General features: G+C 37.8%; 1 protein-coding gene across 4 annotated transcripts in view; it reads left to right on the top strand.

The window, feature by feature from the left end:
- Positions 1–21,290, top strand: part of cntn5 (contactin 5) — a 382,381-nt gene that overhangs the window by 260,169 nt on the left and 100,922 nt on the right. For all 4 annotated transcript variants that reach the window (XM_058751508.1, XM_058751507.1, XM_058751506.1 and 1 more), the window contains 2 exons: positions 1,866–1,961; positions 14,185–14,388. In XM_058751508.1, the coding sequence (XP_058607491.1) occupies positions 1,866–1,961; positions 14,185–14,388 (300 nt within the window). The remainder of the gene's footprint in view (positions 1–1,865; positions 1,962–14,184; positions 14,389–21,290) is intronic.

Below are 21,290 nucleotides of genomic sequence, written 5' to 3'. Positions count from 1 at the left end.
CTCTTAAGATTAAAGAAAATATCCTAGTAAAGAAAAAAGTAATTCAAAAAGCATCTTAACCCTTAAAAGAGGTCTTAAGGTCCAAAATTGTTAGGAGTACAGACGATGACTTTTAAGGGGCTTAAGAGTTTCTTTAGCAGTGAAGAAAATGGACGAAACATGAGAAGAAGAAATGTGTGCACACAATGCATGGCAGTGAGTTAATAAGACGCTACACATTAGATCGTGCAGGAATCATGTTTATGACCGATCTTATTTGAGACACGCTAACATCTCCGACACTGCGCTGAAATGCCATAGCGCCAGAAATGGACGTAATCACTACATTAACATATTTGGCAACTGGAAAAATGCAACTATGCAGCAGTGATGATCTGGGTCTGTCACAACCTTCTTTAAGCAAAGTGATCGCACAAACAATTACAGCACTTTCAAAATCTTATTGCGTCGCTGTTCATTTCCTATAAAATATGTTAAGTATGTCAGCATGGTGAATAAAAAATAAGAATATATATATACATATATAATGTGTGTGAGAGAGAGAGAGAGAGAGAGAGAGAGAGAGAGAGAGTACGGTAAAACAGGAAAAAATACGCCTGTAATTTCAAAGTGAAGGCTTTTAGTAGACCCTACTCTTAAAAGCGCTCTTTTATTTCCTTCTTGGACAACCAACCAATCACAGTCTTCAAAAGACTGTGTCATAGCTAGCAACGGGGTCAGCCCCACCTCCTCACTGAGATAAAAGTTTTTGTCTTTTCCTTGCTCGGAGTTGCTCTCAGGTTGGTCCTGAATCACTTTTAAGCTAAGACTCCTAGTTAGAAATTGTTAAGCTAAATTAGGAGCTCTCTGAGAGGATTCTTAGAATCTTTAAGAATACAGGCCCAGGTCTTTAATGTAATTCCCAAAAAATTTGCATGATAATTCATTTAAACATCATTCATGGATTTTATTATTATTATTAGCATTATTATTTTCTTCTTCTTCTTCTATTATTGTTTTGTTTTTGTTTTGTTCATAACTTAATAGGTATATTAACAACACCCTCTCAGCACTTTTTTTCTTTTTTGTTAGCTGGGTACTTAAATGAAAGATCTCTGGTGTGTCTCATGACCTGTAACAGCAACCATGAACAATGACAATGTTGTTCTTAACGTCAAAATGTGTAATTTATTTGCAATACTGTGGTAAATCTACACCCCCCTCACCTTTTCTCACTGCGAGGGGCAGTCAGCCAATGGCACGGTGTTGTGCTGAAAGTTTGCAGATTAATTATGGTAATTTATGCAAATGAAATTTGTTTCAACAGATTAACTGTAGTATCTCCACCTGTCGACTCAGTTGTGAGACTCCTGTGGCCTGATGAAACCATCCCTGCGCTGTGTGATTTCCAGAACGCCGCTACCCACAGAAACCTTCACCTCTACGTTCCAACTCAAATTACATTTTAAAAATACCACCCGATGTCTCTCCTCAGACATGGCTTGAAATTGTAATGATCGCCCACAATTCTCAGCTTTTTGTGAACTAAAATGATTTTCCACGTCTCGTCGGTATTTTAAATGTACTCACAAGATTGAAGGCTTCGAGCAAGGTTACCTGTTTTAATTACCACTTGGCCATCGTGTCAGGAGGGAAACAGGAAGTGAGATTTAAGCGTCAGGTTTGGGGTGTGGAGCAGGTTAAAGTGAAAGCTCACGCGGAGGTCAAACCTCAGGTGACAGATACTAAATCTAGCCAAGCCGCGAGCGCTTATCCGATTTTCATGCAATCTCTGACCCTTAATCTACAGGTTAACAGCTGCCTCTGTGCCACCGTGTGTCACTCTGTCACTGGCTAAGTCTACGCTTGTGTGTGTGTGTTTGCAGATCTCGGGGCATTCAGCGGTCGGGCGAGAGGAGCTGTTTCGGTGAGGGAAGGCCAGGGTGTTGTGCTAATGTGTGCCCCCCCTCCTCATTCGCCAGGTGGGTACTCTCTCTGTTCTGTCTCCGTTTCTGTACCCTGTTGAAAAGAGCAGCAAAAAGGTCACCAGCATGTGTTTTGTTTTGGATGCTGGCTGCATATGAAAACAAATATTATATTCAAGAATCTTATAAGATGGATATTACAAGTCATATAGATTTATCTTCTATGCCAGTAGTAGATTTGCTCTGCTGTATTTCATACTTACTGTAGGTTCCATACTATGAAAGTGGCCCATTTCATGCCCCATTTAAATGCAAGTGCAGATGGCACTGCAGCTAAAACGAATCATCATAGATCTGGAGCTGTTTAAATGAAGGAGTCACATTTTCTTTGGTGCATGTGCTTATCCTAGAAATATCAATTAGACAAATCAACTGAAATAGACAACAGACAATCAAAATTCAGAAGTCAATAATTCCAACTGTGAATGACTCATAATGAGGAGATTTGATAGGCTTATATATCTGCAAATTTTGGACAAGAGGCTGTGTACCAAGTTTGTGACGAATAACCACAAGGTAGTGCTATAAGTAAGGTATTTATAATTTTACAAAACATTTATATTTCAAATAAATGTTTTTCATTTTAACATTCTATTTATTGAAGAATCCTGAAAAAAGTATCACGGTTTACACACAAATATTAAGCAACACAACTCCTTTCAATTAGGAATGCGTGATATTATTGGAACGTTAACAGAATCGGCCGATAAAGGCTTAAAATGTAAACATTGAACTATTTGTAATAAAATAAAAAGTAAAATGCACAAATAGCATTAAGATACTTGTGTTTCTGAATAAATAAATCAGTAATTGATGTCATACATCACAAGTCTGTTTTGATTTAAAGGTCAGAAGCTATAGCTTGCATGAATAAAAATCACAAACATGACACTTACATACAGATTTATTCATTAATATGCAACTTTTTTTTTTTTCAAATGGATTATGAAAATTTAATTACAAGAGCTCTAAAGATTTTTAGAATTTTTACAGCTCTTTTGCTTTAGACCATCTATTAATGTTAAACCCACAATTAAAATGTTAAGGTTTCAATTGCATGTCTAAAAATAAATAAATAAATAATAAAATGATTTTATTATAGTTATTTCCAAAACTTTCAATGTACTCTCATTAAAAAATAAAAGAACTTTAATAATGTTTATTAGTTCTAAAGAATAAGTTTTTGCTCAAAACTAACCAAGGTTAAAAATAAATATGTTTTATAATTTCTGCACAGGAGAGACTTGGTGTTATATATTGCTATCGGCATCGGCTATCGGGCAAAAAATTTTTTTTTTTAAATCGCCATATCGGATATCGGCAAAAATCTAATATCGTGCATCACACAAAGGTGACAAACTCTTGAAGCTGTCCATGTTAGTTTTTGTTCTAACCAGTAATAAGAAGACATTTTGCCATGCACTTGTCTTCTCTATTTGTTGTACTGTGCTGTTAGATTACATCTTATTGATCCAAAATTCTTCTTCACATGACTATATGTTACACATCAAATATCAGTGCTTGGATAATTCATTTTTTTTTTTTTTAAGCATTTCGTTTAGACCGTGGAAAGAAAAAAAATACTTGTTACTAGAGGAGTTAAGTTCAAGCTAGACCAGCATAAACCAGCCTGGACTCTTTGCTGATCGAAACGAGTCTTTTTAATAGGTTAATCTCAACTTTCTTTCTTCAGTCATTTTACAGTTTCTGTTTGTCTTGCACCAGTCCCTGTAATTGCAGGTTAAATGAACTCAGATGCAGTGAGACAAAGAGATTGGGAAGAGAAGGATACAGACAGGACAGTTGAACGAGCACTATCAGATGAAAGGCTTGTGGTGAGATGGCCATTTTTAGAACATTTAGTGCTCCCAAAGACCCAGAGTAACCTCATCCAGCTTCCTCTCTTCCTGTCTGCTCAGTCCCTTAACGAAGAAGATTAGAAGAAGTTTTAAAGGGATAGCTCGCTTTAAAAAATCTCATTACTCACTCTCAGCTTGTATTAAATCTGTATGCTGTTATTTTTCATGCATTGAGCATTTACTTTGAAACAGTTTTCACTCAGAAATTCCTACACTCACAAATAATTACAAAGAAATGGCAAGTATTACACTGAATTTGATGTAGACAGATTGAAATAGTATTTCCATGTAAAATGTATTCCAATAATATTTATTTACAGCTAGGAAAAAAAAAATATATATATATGTAGTAAATTAAAAATACAATATTACAAAGAAACGGCAAGTAACACATAGAATTAACAGTGACATTTTGAAATAGAAAGACTAAAATAGTATTAAAAAAGTATTTTCTTGTAAAATGTACTCAATTTTACAATTTTAAACTACAAGTAACACATTCAAATTAAGGTGAAATTGTGAAGTAGAAAACGAGGGGTGAGAACCAGAAGGGCATAAGTGACATTTTTTGGTGAAATTGAGATATAGTATATTTCAAATGAAAGCTCTTAATGAGCTCTTTATACTGGCAAAAATACTGTCATCCATGAGTGTACAACTTTCTATTATAAACAGTTTAAATCAGTACACTAAGTCAGATCAAACTATGGTAAAACTTTTTGTTTTGGCTCTCCTGTAAAGTTGGTGAAATGTCACTTACGCCTTTCTGGTTCTCACCCCTCGAAAAACTGAAATAACATACTTCTAAAACATGCTCCTATATATATAATATATATATATTGGTAACGCTTTACCTAAAGCCTATATGTATAATTCATTAAATTATAAAGGGCTATTAAAGGGTATAGTGCATTATAATTATTCATAATGTGCATTGTAATACATTATACATTATATCTTATAATTATAACCAAATTTAAAATAGTGTTATAATGTATTAACTGTGGTTACAATTATTCATGAGATTGTACAATGCATTATAAGGTGCTTTACACAGCGTTATTTATACATTAAAACTACTTTATAATGCGTTACACATTAAGGCTTTAAGTAAAGTGTTACCTTGCTTTTTTTTTACACACTCTTTACGAAATTTCTGCATGGTGCATTTCATGGTAACAAATGTCAAATTCTAAAAAGGATGAAATACACTATAAAAAGACTAAAAACATGACTTTTCATAACAGAATTAACTTCAGGGTGAACTATTCATTTATAATTGGAAAAATAACAGCAATGCAAAATCTCATCCTATTTAATCCCCGTTTGTATAGTGGTCTGATGTTACTTCAAAAGCGTTTGGCAATTTGACTGTAGCATCTTTCCAAAGCATTTTGGACTATGTCCAGATGTGAGATTGCAAACAGACAGAGGTCATTATTGCACCATACAAGCGTGAGCGTGACCATTACTGTTTACACCACGATAAGGAGCCGAGAGAGAGCTTCAGTGGTATTAGCACAGGTCTAAATTCACCATTCCAAAACACTCCATTCTGAGCAAAATAAATCCCGGCCTGTGCTGACACAGTTTCAGCTTAGTCCTTATCTCTTCCCACCCCTCCCCTCATTGGATATCTTTATGTTTGGTGGATATCATCGGCAGCTCTGTTTCACTTAGTTCAGCCCGGCTCTCCTTAGCATGTGTCATCTGATAATCATAATGCCATTATTTTATAACTCTGCAAACGCAAAGTGTGATTCATTTCTGTTGCGCCCTCCTGAGTGAACTTTGAGAAGAAACACTATTTGATGCATCCATCCAAATCAAGTGCCACAGTGCTGTCGGTTTTCTTCAGGACAATAGCGATGAATAACATCAAAAGACTTTGCCAGAGTGATTTGCATCAGAACTGACTGAGCTTCCTGTTCCATATGGTAAATTATGGTCCTTGTGTGTCAACCTATCCGTCTCCAACTGGTCGATGCAGTTTGTTTCCAGACAAGCATCAGCATCAAGGCTCAAATTTACCGGATCATTAGAAATGAAAAGAAATCGCACTCAGACAATTATTTCACGCAGACACAAGCAGCATGAGGGAGCGCTTTAGTGGCCTGTCTCAAATCTCACTCCTCAGTTGTCCTCTAATGGAAAAGTGGAGGAGATCCCTGTTATATATATATATATATATATATATAATTTATTTATATTTATATTTGTGCTGTTAATAACGCGTTAACACAAATTAATTTTAGCGGCACTAATTTTATTAACGCTGTGTGCATTTTCTGTTTGACCCGTGGCCTAGCCCGTAGTTGGAGAAATGGAGATGCACAGTGTTGCCAACGTAGCAAATTTGCAGACCCGTTTAGCGACTTTCACTTTTCCTATTGACAAGAAGTGCATTTATTCAGTCGCAGAACGTCTTTACGACCACATAAAACCAGAGATGTTTCAGGCGCGTGCTCCAACTTCACATCAGAGCCAAGCGCGAGTCAAACGAGCGCGGACACAGTACCATGCTCAGAGCACGTGCTTTTCAATTGCACGCACAAAGGTGCCGGCACACACTGTAGCCTGCCCTGAATCATTTCATATCAAAGCATGAAATAAACTACGTGCATGCAATGTCGTGGTCAGTTAAGTCATGAAGTTACCAAAAAGGTGATTAAAGCTGCTTTAAAACTGTGCATGCATGTAATATATTTTATACGAGTCAGATATAAGAACATGTCTCTGAAATGGTTTTCAGAACTGTCCTGGAGCATCCTAGCACTGTCTCCCTCATCTAACACCCTTGATTCAACTCATCAGTTCATTATTAGAGACTTTAAGACCTGAAGTGGGTCACAAAAGGTAACTAGAGTTGAGAGAAAATATGATGCGTATCAGATCTGCTTCACGTTTAGCGGCAGCTCTTAAAGCAACAGCAGGCAAATAACCTAATAACCAGCTGCTGTGATGTCTGTCAATCAAAGAGAAAAGAAAAGAAAAAAGAAAAAAGAGAAAATCAATAACTTTTATAGATTTAAGGGGTTCATCTATATTTAATTTAGTTTTTGATAACTTTATACAATTTCTGTATATTTCTGCTGAAGGGAACAATTATCTACATATGGCATTATTAGAATAGGTTTATGTGAAGATTGTTTTAAGTTCACATTTTTTAAAGTCTAATAAATGTTAAAATTGATAACTCCGTTATACTGTAATGCTGAATGGCTATAATAAATGAGAAATCAAATGGGAAAACAATTATATATTGGTATCAGTGATGCTGGCCTTCAGTCACGAACAATACTGTCCTTTTGTCAGCCAAAAAGTTGGCATTAAACAAATATTAAAAATATATCTTTATGTTGTTTGTACATTAATTTGAAGAATGAATGTGAAATTATTGCAATATAAAAGTATATTTAAAAACTCTAATGTTATTAATCACGATTAATTTCAGAAAAATGTGCGATTAATTAGTTTTTTTTTAAATCGATTGACAGCATTTGTTCGTTCGTTAGTTTGTTCTGTAATGTGATGTATTATTTTCAGGATTCTTTGAATATAATATTCAAAAGAACATTTATTTGAAATAGGATTTATTTGTAATAAAGTAATGGTCTTTTACTGTCACTTTTGATCAATGTAATGCATACTTGCTAAATAGAAATACCAATTTCTTTCAAATGTAATAAAACAATTAATAAATAATAAATGTAAGCGTAAGTGAATATGTGTACTATATAAAAAAAAATGGAAAAAAAACGTCTGAGGGTTACGTATGTCCCTGAAGGAGGGAACGGAGACTACACGTCGGTGACCGACGAATTGGGATCTCGCCAGAGAGACCAATCCACTTCGAGTGTAACTAAACAAGCCAATGGACATTGGGATGCGGTATTTTGCATCTGGCTGCCACACCCTGCAGCACGGATATAAGAGGCCTAGTGAGCTCTACAGATGTCTGCTAGCAAGGCACCATGAGCCAGCGCCCAGGATAATGCGACACCCCTAGTGGAGTGAGCACGCAGCCTGAGCGGGCAGAGCACACCATGTGCTTCATATGCCAAGGTGATGGTATCCTGGCACCACTGGCAGTGGGTGGTTTCTGGAGATGCAAATAGGTCTACCTGAGCAACTCTGAACTACCTCCAAATCAGGGGAACCACCTGGGAGTCGCTAGCTCGTCAGCTGCCCGATTGAACACTCCTGGGATGTGGATGGCATGAAGGGACCTCAGATGCTTCTGACTCCAGAGGAGAAGGTGGCGGGCGAGTTGCGATATGCAACGGGAGCGTAAACCGCCTTGCCGGTTGATATACGCCACGGTTGCAGTGTTGTCCATGTGGACCAGAACGTACCTGCCCCGAAGGCGCCTCCTGAGGCGGCTCAGGTCAAGGCATACTGCTAGCAACTCGAGGCAATTGATATGCCAATGCAGTTGGGGACCCGTCCATACCCCTGAGACTGCGTGCCCGTTGTGCTGAAGCGGTCTCATATAGAGCAGACCAAGAGGAACTACCGCCGTAGCTGCCGCCATATGCCCCAGGATCCTCTCAAAAAATTTCAGTGGGACCGCCGTCCTGCCTGATAAAGTCTTGAGGCAGTTCAGCACCGACTGAGCACGTTCCTGGGTGAGGCGTGCTGTCTGGCTGACTGAATCCAACTCCATGCCGAGAAAAGAGATCCTCTGCGTTGGCACAAGTTTGAAGACCCAACTGGCTGAGGTATCTGAGCTTCAGGTCCCTTTGTGCGCACAACTGATCATGGGCACAATGAAATAAGGGCTGTAAAACCCTGACCTCATAGAGTCGGTCCCTCCAGCCGATATCACATCCTTTGCCAGCAGGACTACGATTTCCACACGCAAGACAGGGGCAAAAGCCACTCTTTTATTTAAGTTTCGGGTACCAAAAATGGAACAAAAACAAAACAAAATATTCTCCACCCGGCCCTCCCCCGGGGGAGGGTGTGGTGCAGTCACCATCTCCCAATGAGCAGTCTCCTCCATCTCTGGATCGCCTGTCTCAGGGCCTCTTGCACTTAAGCTTGCCGTCAGGTTTGGTGGGGGCCTGGACAGGCTGGGCGTCCCGCCTGCGACCAGCTCCATGACACTGCCTGTTGGAAGGCTGATGCGGCTGTGTGGGAGCGGGGGCAGCCACAGGGGGGCGCCCACGGCGATGAGCAGGCTGAGGGGCTGCAGCTGGAGTAGAAGCAGCAGGTTTCCTCCGGCGCATGATGTGTTTTATTGCCTCAGTCTGCTTCTGTGCTGCTGAGAAATGCTGGGCAAAGATTTCGAAGAGAGTCTGCGACACCGGAGCATTCAGGAACTGTACCTTCTCATGCTCCTTCATGTCAGCTAGACACAGACCTGCATGCCAACCCGCGTACCCCAAAGCAGCCTCACCATCGAGGGTGGTGAGGGCGGTGGAGCTACAAGATTTGTTTCAGGCAGTAAAAGATGCCTTCCACAATCTTGTAAGCTCCTCATGCACTTCCGGGAAGAATGGCACCGGAGAAACCATTTCATTTGATACAATCACACCGGCGTGGTTAGAACGTTCAGTGCGTCATATCATCAGTTGATAAATTCAAGTCTGCGTTCACTGGCTGGTGCTGAGCCAGAGACAGACGCATTTTTACAGCACTGCACAATATCACACACGATGCTGTTGAGCTTATGAATGCAATGACCAATCATAGGTGTTCAGATGAGTCATCTCTAAAATGCTGCGTTTTCTTCACTCGTTTTCTTCACTCGCTGGCAGACTGAATACCTCTTTCTGGTGAATTATCTCGTCAGAAACAACAAAAGTGCAAATGTTTGTACGAATCTGCAAGATATTAATTTCATAGTGTAAACAGCTTCAGTGATTTTAATGGGAGTTTTTGAGAGTGCTTGAACTAGACTATTGCTCTCTTTCTGTACAATGAAAGTGTTTTGATTAGTAGCCTAACTTGCAATGTTTTTATTCACATTAACATTCAATGTTATATTCACATTAAATATAAAGTCAGTCGTATTAAAAATATGATATGGCATGACACCCATAAACAAACAGGTTTTTATGCATAGTTAAAAGATTACATTATTAAGTTACTTTGACCATCGCCCACTATCAACATAATCTATAAAGTTGAGAATCAATATATTTCATGATATAGTTAATGTGTTTGGGAATGTTTCGAATAAAAAGGAAAAAAAATAAAATAAAACATAAGTGCTGTTGTGGCTGCTGTGTGTCACATGACGACCCCCGCCCCCAAAAAATTAGTGTATGATACCCCTGCCTACCCGATACCTAAACTTAGCAATTACCTTACTAATTATTAATAAGCAGCGCATTAGCAGTTTATTGAGGGAAATCTCTTAATAGTGAATATGTGTTCCCTATTCTTAAGTGTAACCATTCATTCACTTTTATGGAAACTGTGATAATTTTTTTTTTTTTATGATTCTTTGATGAATAGAATATTTAAAAGGATGTTTATTTGCAATGCAATTCATTTGTAGCAACGAAAAGTCTTTATTGTTACCTTTTTTTTTTATCAATGTATTGCATCCTTGCCAAATATAATAATTATTTTCTTTCAAAAGTCTTACTGATATATATATATGTATATATATATATATATATATATATATATATATATAAAATTAGTTTTTTTTTTTTAAGTATGTACATAAAACATAAATCCAGTCCAGTGTGTCCAAACCTTTACTGCTACTGTATATATGTTATGGTGAATGATTGTGTGCTCTTCAAGAGTGTGTAGGAGGCAGAGCTGTAGCATTGTACCAGAACTAAGAAACGGAGGAACCGAGCAACCTATTTACATGAGACAAGGCTGCTTTTAGTCTATTGATTTTCTGCAATTGTTTGACTAGCACGGAAAGCTGATGTGAAGAAAATTAACATCATGCATTGGGGTCACAGAATGATTTGCCTTTAAATGCCAATACTGATTTCCCATCAGGCTCAGAGCTGCGTATCTTCTGAGGGGCACCAGGCTTTAAGAATATGATGAGATCAACACATAAGCAAACATTTAGCAATAGCAAGAAATTTATTGTGAACTATGATGTAAATGTTATGCTGTATCAGAAGTCTGGAATGGATCTGTGGAATGGTTCTGCTTAAATGCTTGACAGTAGATTTGTAGATAAATATAAACTGTGTACAGTATACATGAATTTCTTTACAAAACAGAAATTTCACATACATAAATGAAAATAAGTAAGTGATTAAGTGTATGAATTAGAACTGACAGTGAACGAAAAGCAGCCAATAAGCATGCAACTTTATTTGTTCTATTTTTTAACTTTTTTATTTTAACTTATTACATTAACACATTGACTTAAAGACCTGTACGAACATCATTCGGTTATGAGCGGGAACTATTAAATATTTGCTTGGAGTAATAACAGTTTGGATTTGATATGCGTGGAATGGGAAGAACTGCAGAGAATTTATTTTAGGACTCGTAGGACGGCTTTGAGGTTAATTTGTCTTTCATTTGCCTGAATTGCTCGTAGGAGGTTTCATCCACATTAATATGGGTAGATGACTTTAAAACTGAAAGTAATTGAAAATAATTTGAGATCACTGAGATGTAAACAGGATATTACTCTCAATACGATCGCTGTTGTTATACCACTCAAAGTGTAGAGGAGGCGTTGTTGGTTCCTGACCTTGATGAATGCGTGGAACGCTGACGTTATACTAAAAATAAAAATGACTGTGTACTCTTATCTTTTCTCCATTTAATGCCATTTTCAAGTTCTTCTGGGAATTTCCAACAGTACGTGGTCGGAAATTGCATTTATGACGTGATGTGCGATTTTAGCTGCAATAAAATAAACACAAAGGGTGATTTTGTTCTCTCTTTTTCACATTCCAGTAAGACAGGAAGCATATGGTGAGCTAGTAAAAACAAAATAAAGTGCAAATGATGCTCATTATCTGTGTAATACTGCTCCTTCTGTGTATTTAAGCACTCTCATACTGAAATGGAAAATTATGGGAAATGTACTTTAGCCACACATGCATGCTACCTTATAAACATGCAAAATTAATTGTATTTCATACTTCAGAAATAAAGCACTACTCTTCCGATCATAGTCATCATGAATTTTCATTCCATTCCGATTCAGTGCCTCTTGGACAATAACTTCATCTCTTACTCACTGTCGCTGACAGTCGTAACTCTTAAGTTAAGTTAGTGACGTATTGTCAAGTATGGTGACCCATACTCAAAATTAGTGCTCTGCATTTAACCCATCCAAGTGCACACACACAGCAGTGAGTAGTGAACAAATGCACACACACACCCGGAGCAGTGGGCAGCTATTGCTCCAGCGCCCAGGGAGCAATTTGGGGTTCAGTGCCTTGCTCAAGGGCACCTTAGTCATGGTATCGAAGGTGGAGAGAGAGTGCTGTTCATTCACAATGAATCGCGAGAATCGATCCGGCAACCTTCAGGTTACAAGCCCGACTCCCTAACCATTAGGCCACAACTACCCTTTGTGCAAACCCAGTGCATGAACTCAAAAAACAGTATCAGAAGCCTCAGGCACTGAGGCCTTCAGCTAGAAATATTGTGATTTATATTGTTTGACGCTTTATGAGGATGCCTTTCATGAGAGTCCTTTTGAATTTTATTTATGAGATAAATATTCATTGTTTACTCAGGTGACATTAGCCCTTGTGTATGAAAAATGGAACTGGAATCTCTTTAAAGAGTGGCAATCCTTCAGTGATTAATCAACGGGAGCACGGCACCTGTATTTACTATGCAAAAGAAATCAATGGTCTATGAAATTCATACTTTAATTATTTGGTGAATAAATTGGTCTTGGGGAAATTCATTTGGACCACGAGGAAGTTTCTCTCTCTCTCTCTCTCTCTCTCTCTTTCTTTTCTTCTTTTCTGCAGCGAGAAAGTCTATGTGATTACGATATAGTCGACATAAGGCAAACAGCGTGAGATCAGAGTAGTAATCCGCTCTCTCATATCTCCTGGATTTATATGGCATAATATGACTGCTTCAGAGTTACAGAAAAACACACATAATTTGGTTCTGTTGACAGCCTGTCTTTTGTCATTTGGTTTCTAGCTCAATGTGACATGATAAAGAATACTTCATTCCTCTGTGTATCTGTATGGAATAAGAAATGTGCCTGAGTACTCGGAAGTGACAGTAATGATTGATCACAAAAACAATGATTGCATGTCTTGACTTTTTTTCCAACTTCAGAACTATAATTTTTAATATTGTGATTGGTTATGGAGACATTTTGGGTGCTGCCTTGCAGTCAAATGATGTAAATGTGATGAAACAGAAAGCAGGGCCTTTTTTTAGTTTTACAGTCTGTGAAATACCAGGTGCTTCTAATGAAGATAATTTATTGTTCATATTTTGTTAACACTTCACAATAATACTTTAATTAAAGTTTGTTAATGCATTAACTAACATTAGCAATGAGCAATATACATTTGTAACAGAATTTACTGATCTTTGTTAATGTTAGTTGATACAAATAAAACTGTTCATTGTCAGTTCATTGTTAGCTTAGGTCCAATAAATATTACTAACAGATGCAACTTTTGATTGTAATAATCTATTAGTAAATGTTGAAATTAAGATAGATTAAGATTAAAAACTGCATTAGAAGTATTTAACATTGTTAGTTCATGTTAACTAATGTAGTTAGTTTACTTTAGTTTACTTTACTTTACATTTACTAATGTATGCACTTTACTTTTTGTAAAGTGTAAGTACCGTTAAATTATAATATTTCACAATATTGCTATTTTTACTGTATTTTGAGCATAATAGGCTTCTTTCAAAAACATTTAAAAATATACACAGTGTAACACAATTTGAAAACCATAAAATCCATGTCTGAGGCCATATTTTCTATAAAAAGTTAAGACCATCTGATTTGAGTTCAGCCCGAGCTCCTGGAACTATGGTCTTGGACTTGATTTAAGATGGACTTGGGTCAGAACAAAAATTGGCATAGAAGAGATGTGATTTATCATTTTCTGCTTCATTGTGTGGGGCCTGGTCTGGACACAGAGCTTACTTTCCTCATTCCTATGCAGTTCGGTACAGTATGCAGACATGAAACCGTCTCTCTGTACATTTTTATAACATGCAGGTTATGATTGCCCTGAACCCTGTAGTAGAGAGCAGTGAATTAATCCATATCACCTACACATCAACTCCCAGACTCCCCCTCCTACGAGCCCTCGTACTGACAAAGGTCAGCGTGCTACAATGCAGATTCAGACAGAGGTTTCCTTAGGGACATGTGCGTTGCTCTCGCAGCTCATCTGCTTGCTCTCCTTCTGCCCCGGCAGAGATCATCTACAGCTGGGTGTTCAATGAGCTTCCCTCGTTCGTGGCAGAGGACAGCCGGCGATTCATCTCGCAGGAAACGGGAAATCTGTATATCTCCAAGGTGCAGCCCTTGGACGTGGGCAGCTACGTGTGCCAAGTGAAGAACACTGTGACCAACGCCAGGGTCCTGAGCCCACCGACGCCTCTGACTCTCAAAACAGATGGTGAGATATCACACGCATCTCACACACACACATTCCTGCTCCCTAAATCCCCATCAACTGCACAGCAGAACTAGGCTGGATGCCAAGCACCACTCTTGATGAACTGAATTGATGAATCAATACCATGACATGAAGTCTCTTTGCTAATAAATTAAATTAAGACATTCTTTTACCATTTTACCTCATGTCTTAAAAAAATGACAGTAGCTTCAGCTGGCACAAGGGGTGATATAAATAAAATAGGTCACGATATTTTAAAACATTTTGTGAGATAGCAATATATATCATAGCATACACATTTTTGCTGTTCACTTACCTGATGCTTAAGATTAAAATCCAACATGTTACCAATGTGGTTTGTTTAGGTGAGATGTGCTACTATTAAGCCATCAGGCATGTGATTCTGGGCTAGTATGTGATAAATGGGAGACAGAAACCTGTAGACTTACATTGAAGGTGGGACCTGAGCCATATTTAGAGGCTGTTATAGAGACCTGGGGTGTTTTTTTTATTTTTATTTTTTTATTGTTTTACCATGTTAGGTGAAACCGCCTAACAACATGCTAACAATAAAGCAGAAAACCTTTGCAATTGCATAGCAAATGCTCACAGAAAATGTAAAAATGGTTTTATCTTTTTAAAATTGTATTCTTTATCATTTTATTTACATTTAAGTAATGTATAGTCAAATTAAATCGTACAACAATACAGGTTTTCCCTACCCTCACATCGTTCCAAACCTTTAAGTCTTTCAGTGATCTTCGGAAAGTTTATTTATTTACTTATTCATTTTGAAAACTGTGTGAATTCTGTCCCTCCATTGAAAGTCTTTTCAGCCAAAACTCAATGCCAAAAGATAATGCAAAATAAATCCATATCGTATGTGTTGTTTAATTCAAGTCTTTTGTTGAGGCAATTACTTTATATGACTTACGCTTTTATTCATATATAAACAATTGATCAGGGAACATATACAAAAGTTCAATCATACCTGCTTGATCCGCGAACAAATCTCATTGGTTCTTGTGGAAGCTCAAATGTACTAGTATGGTACACGAGAATGATGTGTGTCAAGCAAGCATACTTGAGCTTCTATGATCAAATTTAAATGCTGTAATGATAAATGGAACGAATAAAGGCTTAATTTGAATCTGTTCATTATGTAAAGCAATCAAGCAAGACTTGGATTAAACTGCTCGATTCATATGGATTTATTTTACAATAGATTTTAAAGCGAGTTTTGGGTGAATAGACTTATAGTGGGGGGACAGAAACCCCCAAATTTCATTCAAAATATATTCATGTTGAACGGAAGTATTATGGCTTTGGAACAACATGAGGGTGAGTAAATGATGAGAGAATTTTAATTTTTGGGTGAACAACCTTTTCACTTGTTCCGATCATATCTCAAGAAAGCATTGCAGAGACACAAAAGCAACAGCAACTGAAGGGGCGGGGCTTAGCTGGCTGATGGTGAATTGATTGGATTGCCCATTTCCTACCATGCGACAGTGTTTTCCATAGTCACGATGGAAACGATATTCAAATTTCAAATAACAAATGTCAGTTTGTAATTTCAAATGCCATGTTAGCTATCATTTCCCATAGAGATTGGCTTGTAAATGTGTGACAAGGTACATAACAGCTGGACTTGTGAGATTTCTTGAAGCTCTGAATCCCAATCCAGGAAAAAGTCCATCAATATCTCAGAAGGCTAGAAATAATGGATGTGCCTGAAAATCAGGCTTGAAAGGAAATGTGGCAGTTTTTCAGCGGTGTGACAAGCAGGTCAGTTGTCTATATTAGTGCTTTTATGCCATGTGAAGCCGATTTAATGAGACGTCTGACTTATATATGTAGTTTATATGCCTCATTCTCTCTTCTTCTTTCTCGTTGCACAAGGGGCCTTTAGGGCCAAACCAAAAGTGTCATGAATTCCAAAACATCCGCATTAAACAGAGAGCATGAGGTGCTTTATCTTTTGCTTTAGAGCACTTTTTCCTCAGACAATGCGCTCTGGTTAAACTGCCCATCGGGGAAATCATTTTCCAGCATAAAATTAACCGAATCAATGGTCCTCTTCCAGAATGGGCTGTAGCTTCTTTAATAGCAGATTCCCGTGGGCCAAGCGGGGGAGCCAAACACCCGGCTGTCACTTCAGGCATTTTTCCATACTTCACAGACACGCACGCATCACCTGCCGCCAGTACACGTCAATGTCAGCCTCCCCGATACGCAATCCCAGAACAGCCGGGCTAAAAGGACTACAGTGCCCTAAAAGCTTGTTTTTGCCTACGTTGCTTAATGTTGCACGTCCTTTGTGAGGGCGCCATGTCCCCTTCGGCGTGCTCTTCGGCATTTGCATAACCTTGTTGTTGAGAAACGCTCCTCAGAGACATGCACGCATCTAAGCGCATTAGCATACTAAATTGGATTTGCGCCTCTCGTTAGCACAGATTGCAAATGCAAGTAGCGTCGCATTCTCCGGTCGCTCTCGGAAGTTAAAGAAAGAACAGAGACGGAAGGCTGGAGAGGAAAAGAAAAGTCCCGAGGGTTGTCTCAGAGCCACAGGTGGTAGAGTCAGGATGAATTGCTTTGTGGCAGCTGCATTTGCAAATAACCATATAGTCGGGGTCTCATGCGGAATGAGCGCCAGTTCAGCGAGAGGTTAGTCACCCGTAACACAAGCACGGCTGATGGCAGTCTTTAATCATTCCATGCCTAACGTACGCAGTGTTCGCTTGGCAGACGTTGTGTGGGAAACATCACACGTTCGGAGGTTAAATGGTTCGCTGGGCTGCGCCTAAAAGCCTGAAAATGATTTTGACACCCCTGGCCAAGCTCGAACTGCCTTGCTTTCAGCCAGTCTTCCAGTGATCTCGAACTGCACCAATCTACAGCCCACGATTCATGTTTTCTGCTGAGACAGGATGATAATTAACTGCACGAGAGTCTCCGTGCCGGAATGCACAGGTGAAGCGCTTCACCTATGTCCTTCCCTTGGCTAAAACGCTCTTAATCAAAGCTGCCCAACTGCATCTTCGCTCGGCTGCACCTACAGGGCAAGTCATGCATCTTCCCCGCCCGCGAAACAGCAAAGGCAGCGGAGGCCTTCTGTACTTATGTGATGAATCGCACCTTAATAGATGCGACTCGGATGGAACAATAACTCTCATGGAGCTGGAGCGCTCGCAAAACACTCGGTGGTGCTGGGATTGCTCGTCCTTCCCGCTTGGCCTTGGACCTTGAAGGGGCAGCATTTATAAGTGGAGGGTCAACCATTTCTGAGGGCTTCATCATTGTCATTCATTTATTGGAGAGAAGGTATTGGTGTCCTTGGATTTGAAGAGCGAAAGTGCAGTGGCTTCAATTATTGAGCTACAAATGTTGGGTCAGTGTTTCAAATAACATTTCAAATGTCACTAAGGGTCATAAAAAATGCATACTGATAGCATTGATGTCTCATTCGCTAATAATACCACTGTGTACATGCTTTTCTAATCATAAAATGAGAAACCTGAGAGGCTGGAAAAAAGGTCTCAACATGCTGTGTAAAAACCCTGGTCTACTGTATGCCCACAGAATATCCCCAAATTTTAACTAAAGTAAAGTAGTAGTACTGATGATTACTTTATTTTGTTTTGTGCTAGTAAAGTTTCTGTTTTCAATGTAATGTCTGGCAGAACTAGCCTTTCTGGACTGTAGCGTACAGTATTGGTTTCCACAAAATGCAGTATTGTTGGGAGAAACTACAGACAGTGTCAGAATCAGTGAATGACTCAAGGCAAGTAGCGGTTGCTCTTTATTTTACAGTATGTGTACTTACATGTGTTTTCAGTGTACCTACGTAAGAATGTACTGTAATATAAGTTAACTACATGGGGTAGGGTTAGGTTTTACTAGGTTTTACCTAGTTATTGTAATTACTAAAATAAGAACATAGTATGTACATGAGTAACAGGACTGTAAAATAAAGTGCTACCCAAGTACCTCTGTTTCTGGTACCTAAGGCAAGCTGTCAGTCCCCAAATGAGGCTAATGTTATTGCACTAACATCTAGTTGTTTAGTTGGGGTTCAAACACATTATGTGGATTTTATATAAATACGGTTGTCACTGGCTGAATTGGAGTTAATTTAGTCGTAGAATGCAGTTGTCACTCTTGTAAATAAGTGCACACAACGTGTTTGAGCACTCTGAAGAATAACAGAATGTACTGGTGTAGCACTGTGCCAGTCATATTTAAATAAAGCCAGTGTCATTCTTTTTAGTGCAAGCACACTTCTTTTCTATGCAAATCAGGCTTAGTCACAAATGTGCTATGATACCCAATGGAACATTTATTTTTTAAGGCTATTTAAAAAATATTGATTAAATATTTATGTTTTTTCACATTTGTTAATATTCATATTTTACTATTTTAAAATCTGGTCAGAAACGATAATTATTTTATTCTGACAGTCTTAGTTTTAAAAATAAAATCTCCAAAATAATTAGTTTAAGTCTTCTCTCCATCCTTGTGACATAGCTGTGTATTGTGTGCATCTTCCTGCAGATTTGGTCCTTGTCACTGTCATCTTCAGCATTTTTCAATGAATGAATGAATGAATGCTGTCAAATATTAAAAAGTTATTTATTTATTTTTTCACATGAACAAATTGCTTTCTTGCAATGGCAATTTAGAAAATAACATGATGTTGTCATAAAACCATGCTTAATATTTTTCTCACAATATAAATAGGACTTTCTACATTAAAATATATGTATAACTACTTTTATGTTTTAGTAAAGGGTTTCCTAGCAAAGGGATCTGCATTTGTTTGTTGAGGTTCTCAGCATCAAAAAAGTTTGAAAACCCCTGCGTTAGGTCATTGACCAGGACAAATATATATACAATATATATAGAAGCTAGACAAATATACTATATTGTAGAAGCTCCTGGCACACTAAGCAAGAAATCAGAATGACCTTTCATGATGGGCATTTCTCTCAAACTGCCATTTCAGTTCACATCATGATGTCATGATAAACATTTACTGGGCCTTCAGGAATACTTTTTAAAAAGGCCTTGTGAGTTATGCCTCAGTGATGTGTTCAGTCACTGAGTGGACATGTGCTAAGGATGTATATAATGCTCCAGTAGGTGCAATGTGGACTACAGAATGAGTCGTCACATGACACATCTCATAATTGTGATTTTAATGGGAAGTGAAACGGTGCTGTGATGATGCACTGCGTCACATGATCACACACTAAACATTCTGACAATTGAATTGTAGGCTTTCTTTTGTTACGGATGACAAGGACCTTGACAGTCATTTGTTTCCAGCAGACCATGCATTTATTTCCATCTTCAAGGAGTAGTTCACCCAAAAATGTACATTTGGTCATCATTTACTCACCCTCATGTTGTTCCAAACCCAAGTGACTTTCTTTATTTTGGGTAAAATAAAAGTTTAGCAGAATATTCACACTGCTCTTATCAATGCAATAAAAGTGAATGGTACTGTCAAGCTTCAAAAATGACTAAAAGCATCATAAACATAGCCATGATTTGTGTACAATATTCCAAGTCTATAGAAACTATTGCATGCCTTTAAATGGCATAGGATATAGTGCAAAATGTGTATGAAGTACTTTGATAACTTTTTGATAACCCACCATTAATTTTGATTTTATGAAAAAGAGCAGCGCGAACATAAGAAGAAAAAAAAAATCATAAAGATTTGGAATGACATAAAGGTGAATAAATGCCCTTTAACAGTTTTTGCACCACCGTGTAGATTTTCTCATGGAGTTATGTTTGCTTTCAATTTGCACTTTTGCTTTGATTTAGTCATTAAAAAATAGATGTGAAGCCCAGCATTGGGATAATGGATTTTTTCATTAGCAGTTGGATGTAAAAGCATTAAATGTCTGCTGGATGCCCAGACTTTCATCAGATGATTGTTCTGCATAGCACAACAAAAGAAAAGGAAAAATGCTTAGCACAAAACTACCCCATTACATGTTAATAAATGGATTAAATTGTGATTTGAAAATAGGCATTGCAACACAAAAAGGGTTCATGTATTTGTTTTGGCACAGCTGGCCCAGAATTCAGTCCTATTAATTTCAGCCCTTCTAGACACTAAATAGGATACACAGAAAATGCATTGCAGCATAAACCAATATAATATTGCAAATTCATTATACACATGGGATTGCTTTGGAATCATAAATGTGTAACAAGTAAGGGGATTGAGATTGAAATTTAAAAGTTGTTTGGGGAAAAACGGACTGCTATCATAAAATAAGCTATAAATGTGCTGTAGATTACATCTTTAGGCAACGGGTCAGAGTTTGGCTGGTTCATTTCAGCAGTTAGTACCAGCAGCTTTGTAAAATCGCTGACTTTTTTTTTTTTTTTTGTCAGTCTGGGCATTCGTGGAGATATTCCAGTGATTCTTTCTGCAGGTTACATCAGAAAGTGATGACACCAAGTGACTGTCTTTATGAGTGAATCCTTCAAATCATCCATTCGACCAATTCATTCAAAAACACTGATTAATTTAGGAACGTAACAACAAAATATGTAACTAACATTGAATCATTCTTGAGTCATTGAATCATTCTTTCAGTCTTTTTATTATTATTATTATTATTATTATTCTGTCTCATTTTGGAATAAATCAAGTGTTTTGCATGGGTAAGTCATCGAATCATTAATTCAACTGATTCATACAACAGCACTAATTTATTCAGGAAAGAAACATTTGACTATATGAGTGGATCATTTCATCATTCAATTAATTGAAATATATATCAAGCATCATCCTATCATCTTTCTCTATAATATATATATAGAGAGAGAGAGAGATTCAACTGATTCAAGCAACAATGATTATTTCAGTAATTAAACAA

This window comes from Onychostoma macrolepis, chromosome 18 (genome assembly GCF_012432095.1).
Source record: "Onychostoma macrolepis isolate SWU-2019 chromosome 18, ASM1243209v1, whole genome shotgun sequence".
In the NCBI taxonomy this organism is placed as follows: Eukaryota; Metazoa; Chordata; class Actinopteri; order Cypriniformes; family Cyprinidae; genus Onychostoma; species Onychostoma macrolepis.
The sequence above is the reverse complement of the archived record's forward strand: the minus strand, read 5'-3'. Positions and strand labels throughout refer to the sequence as shown.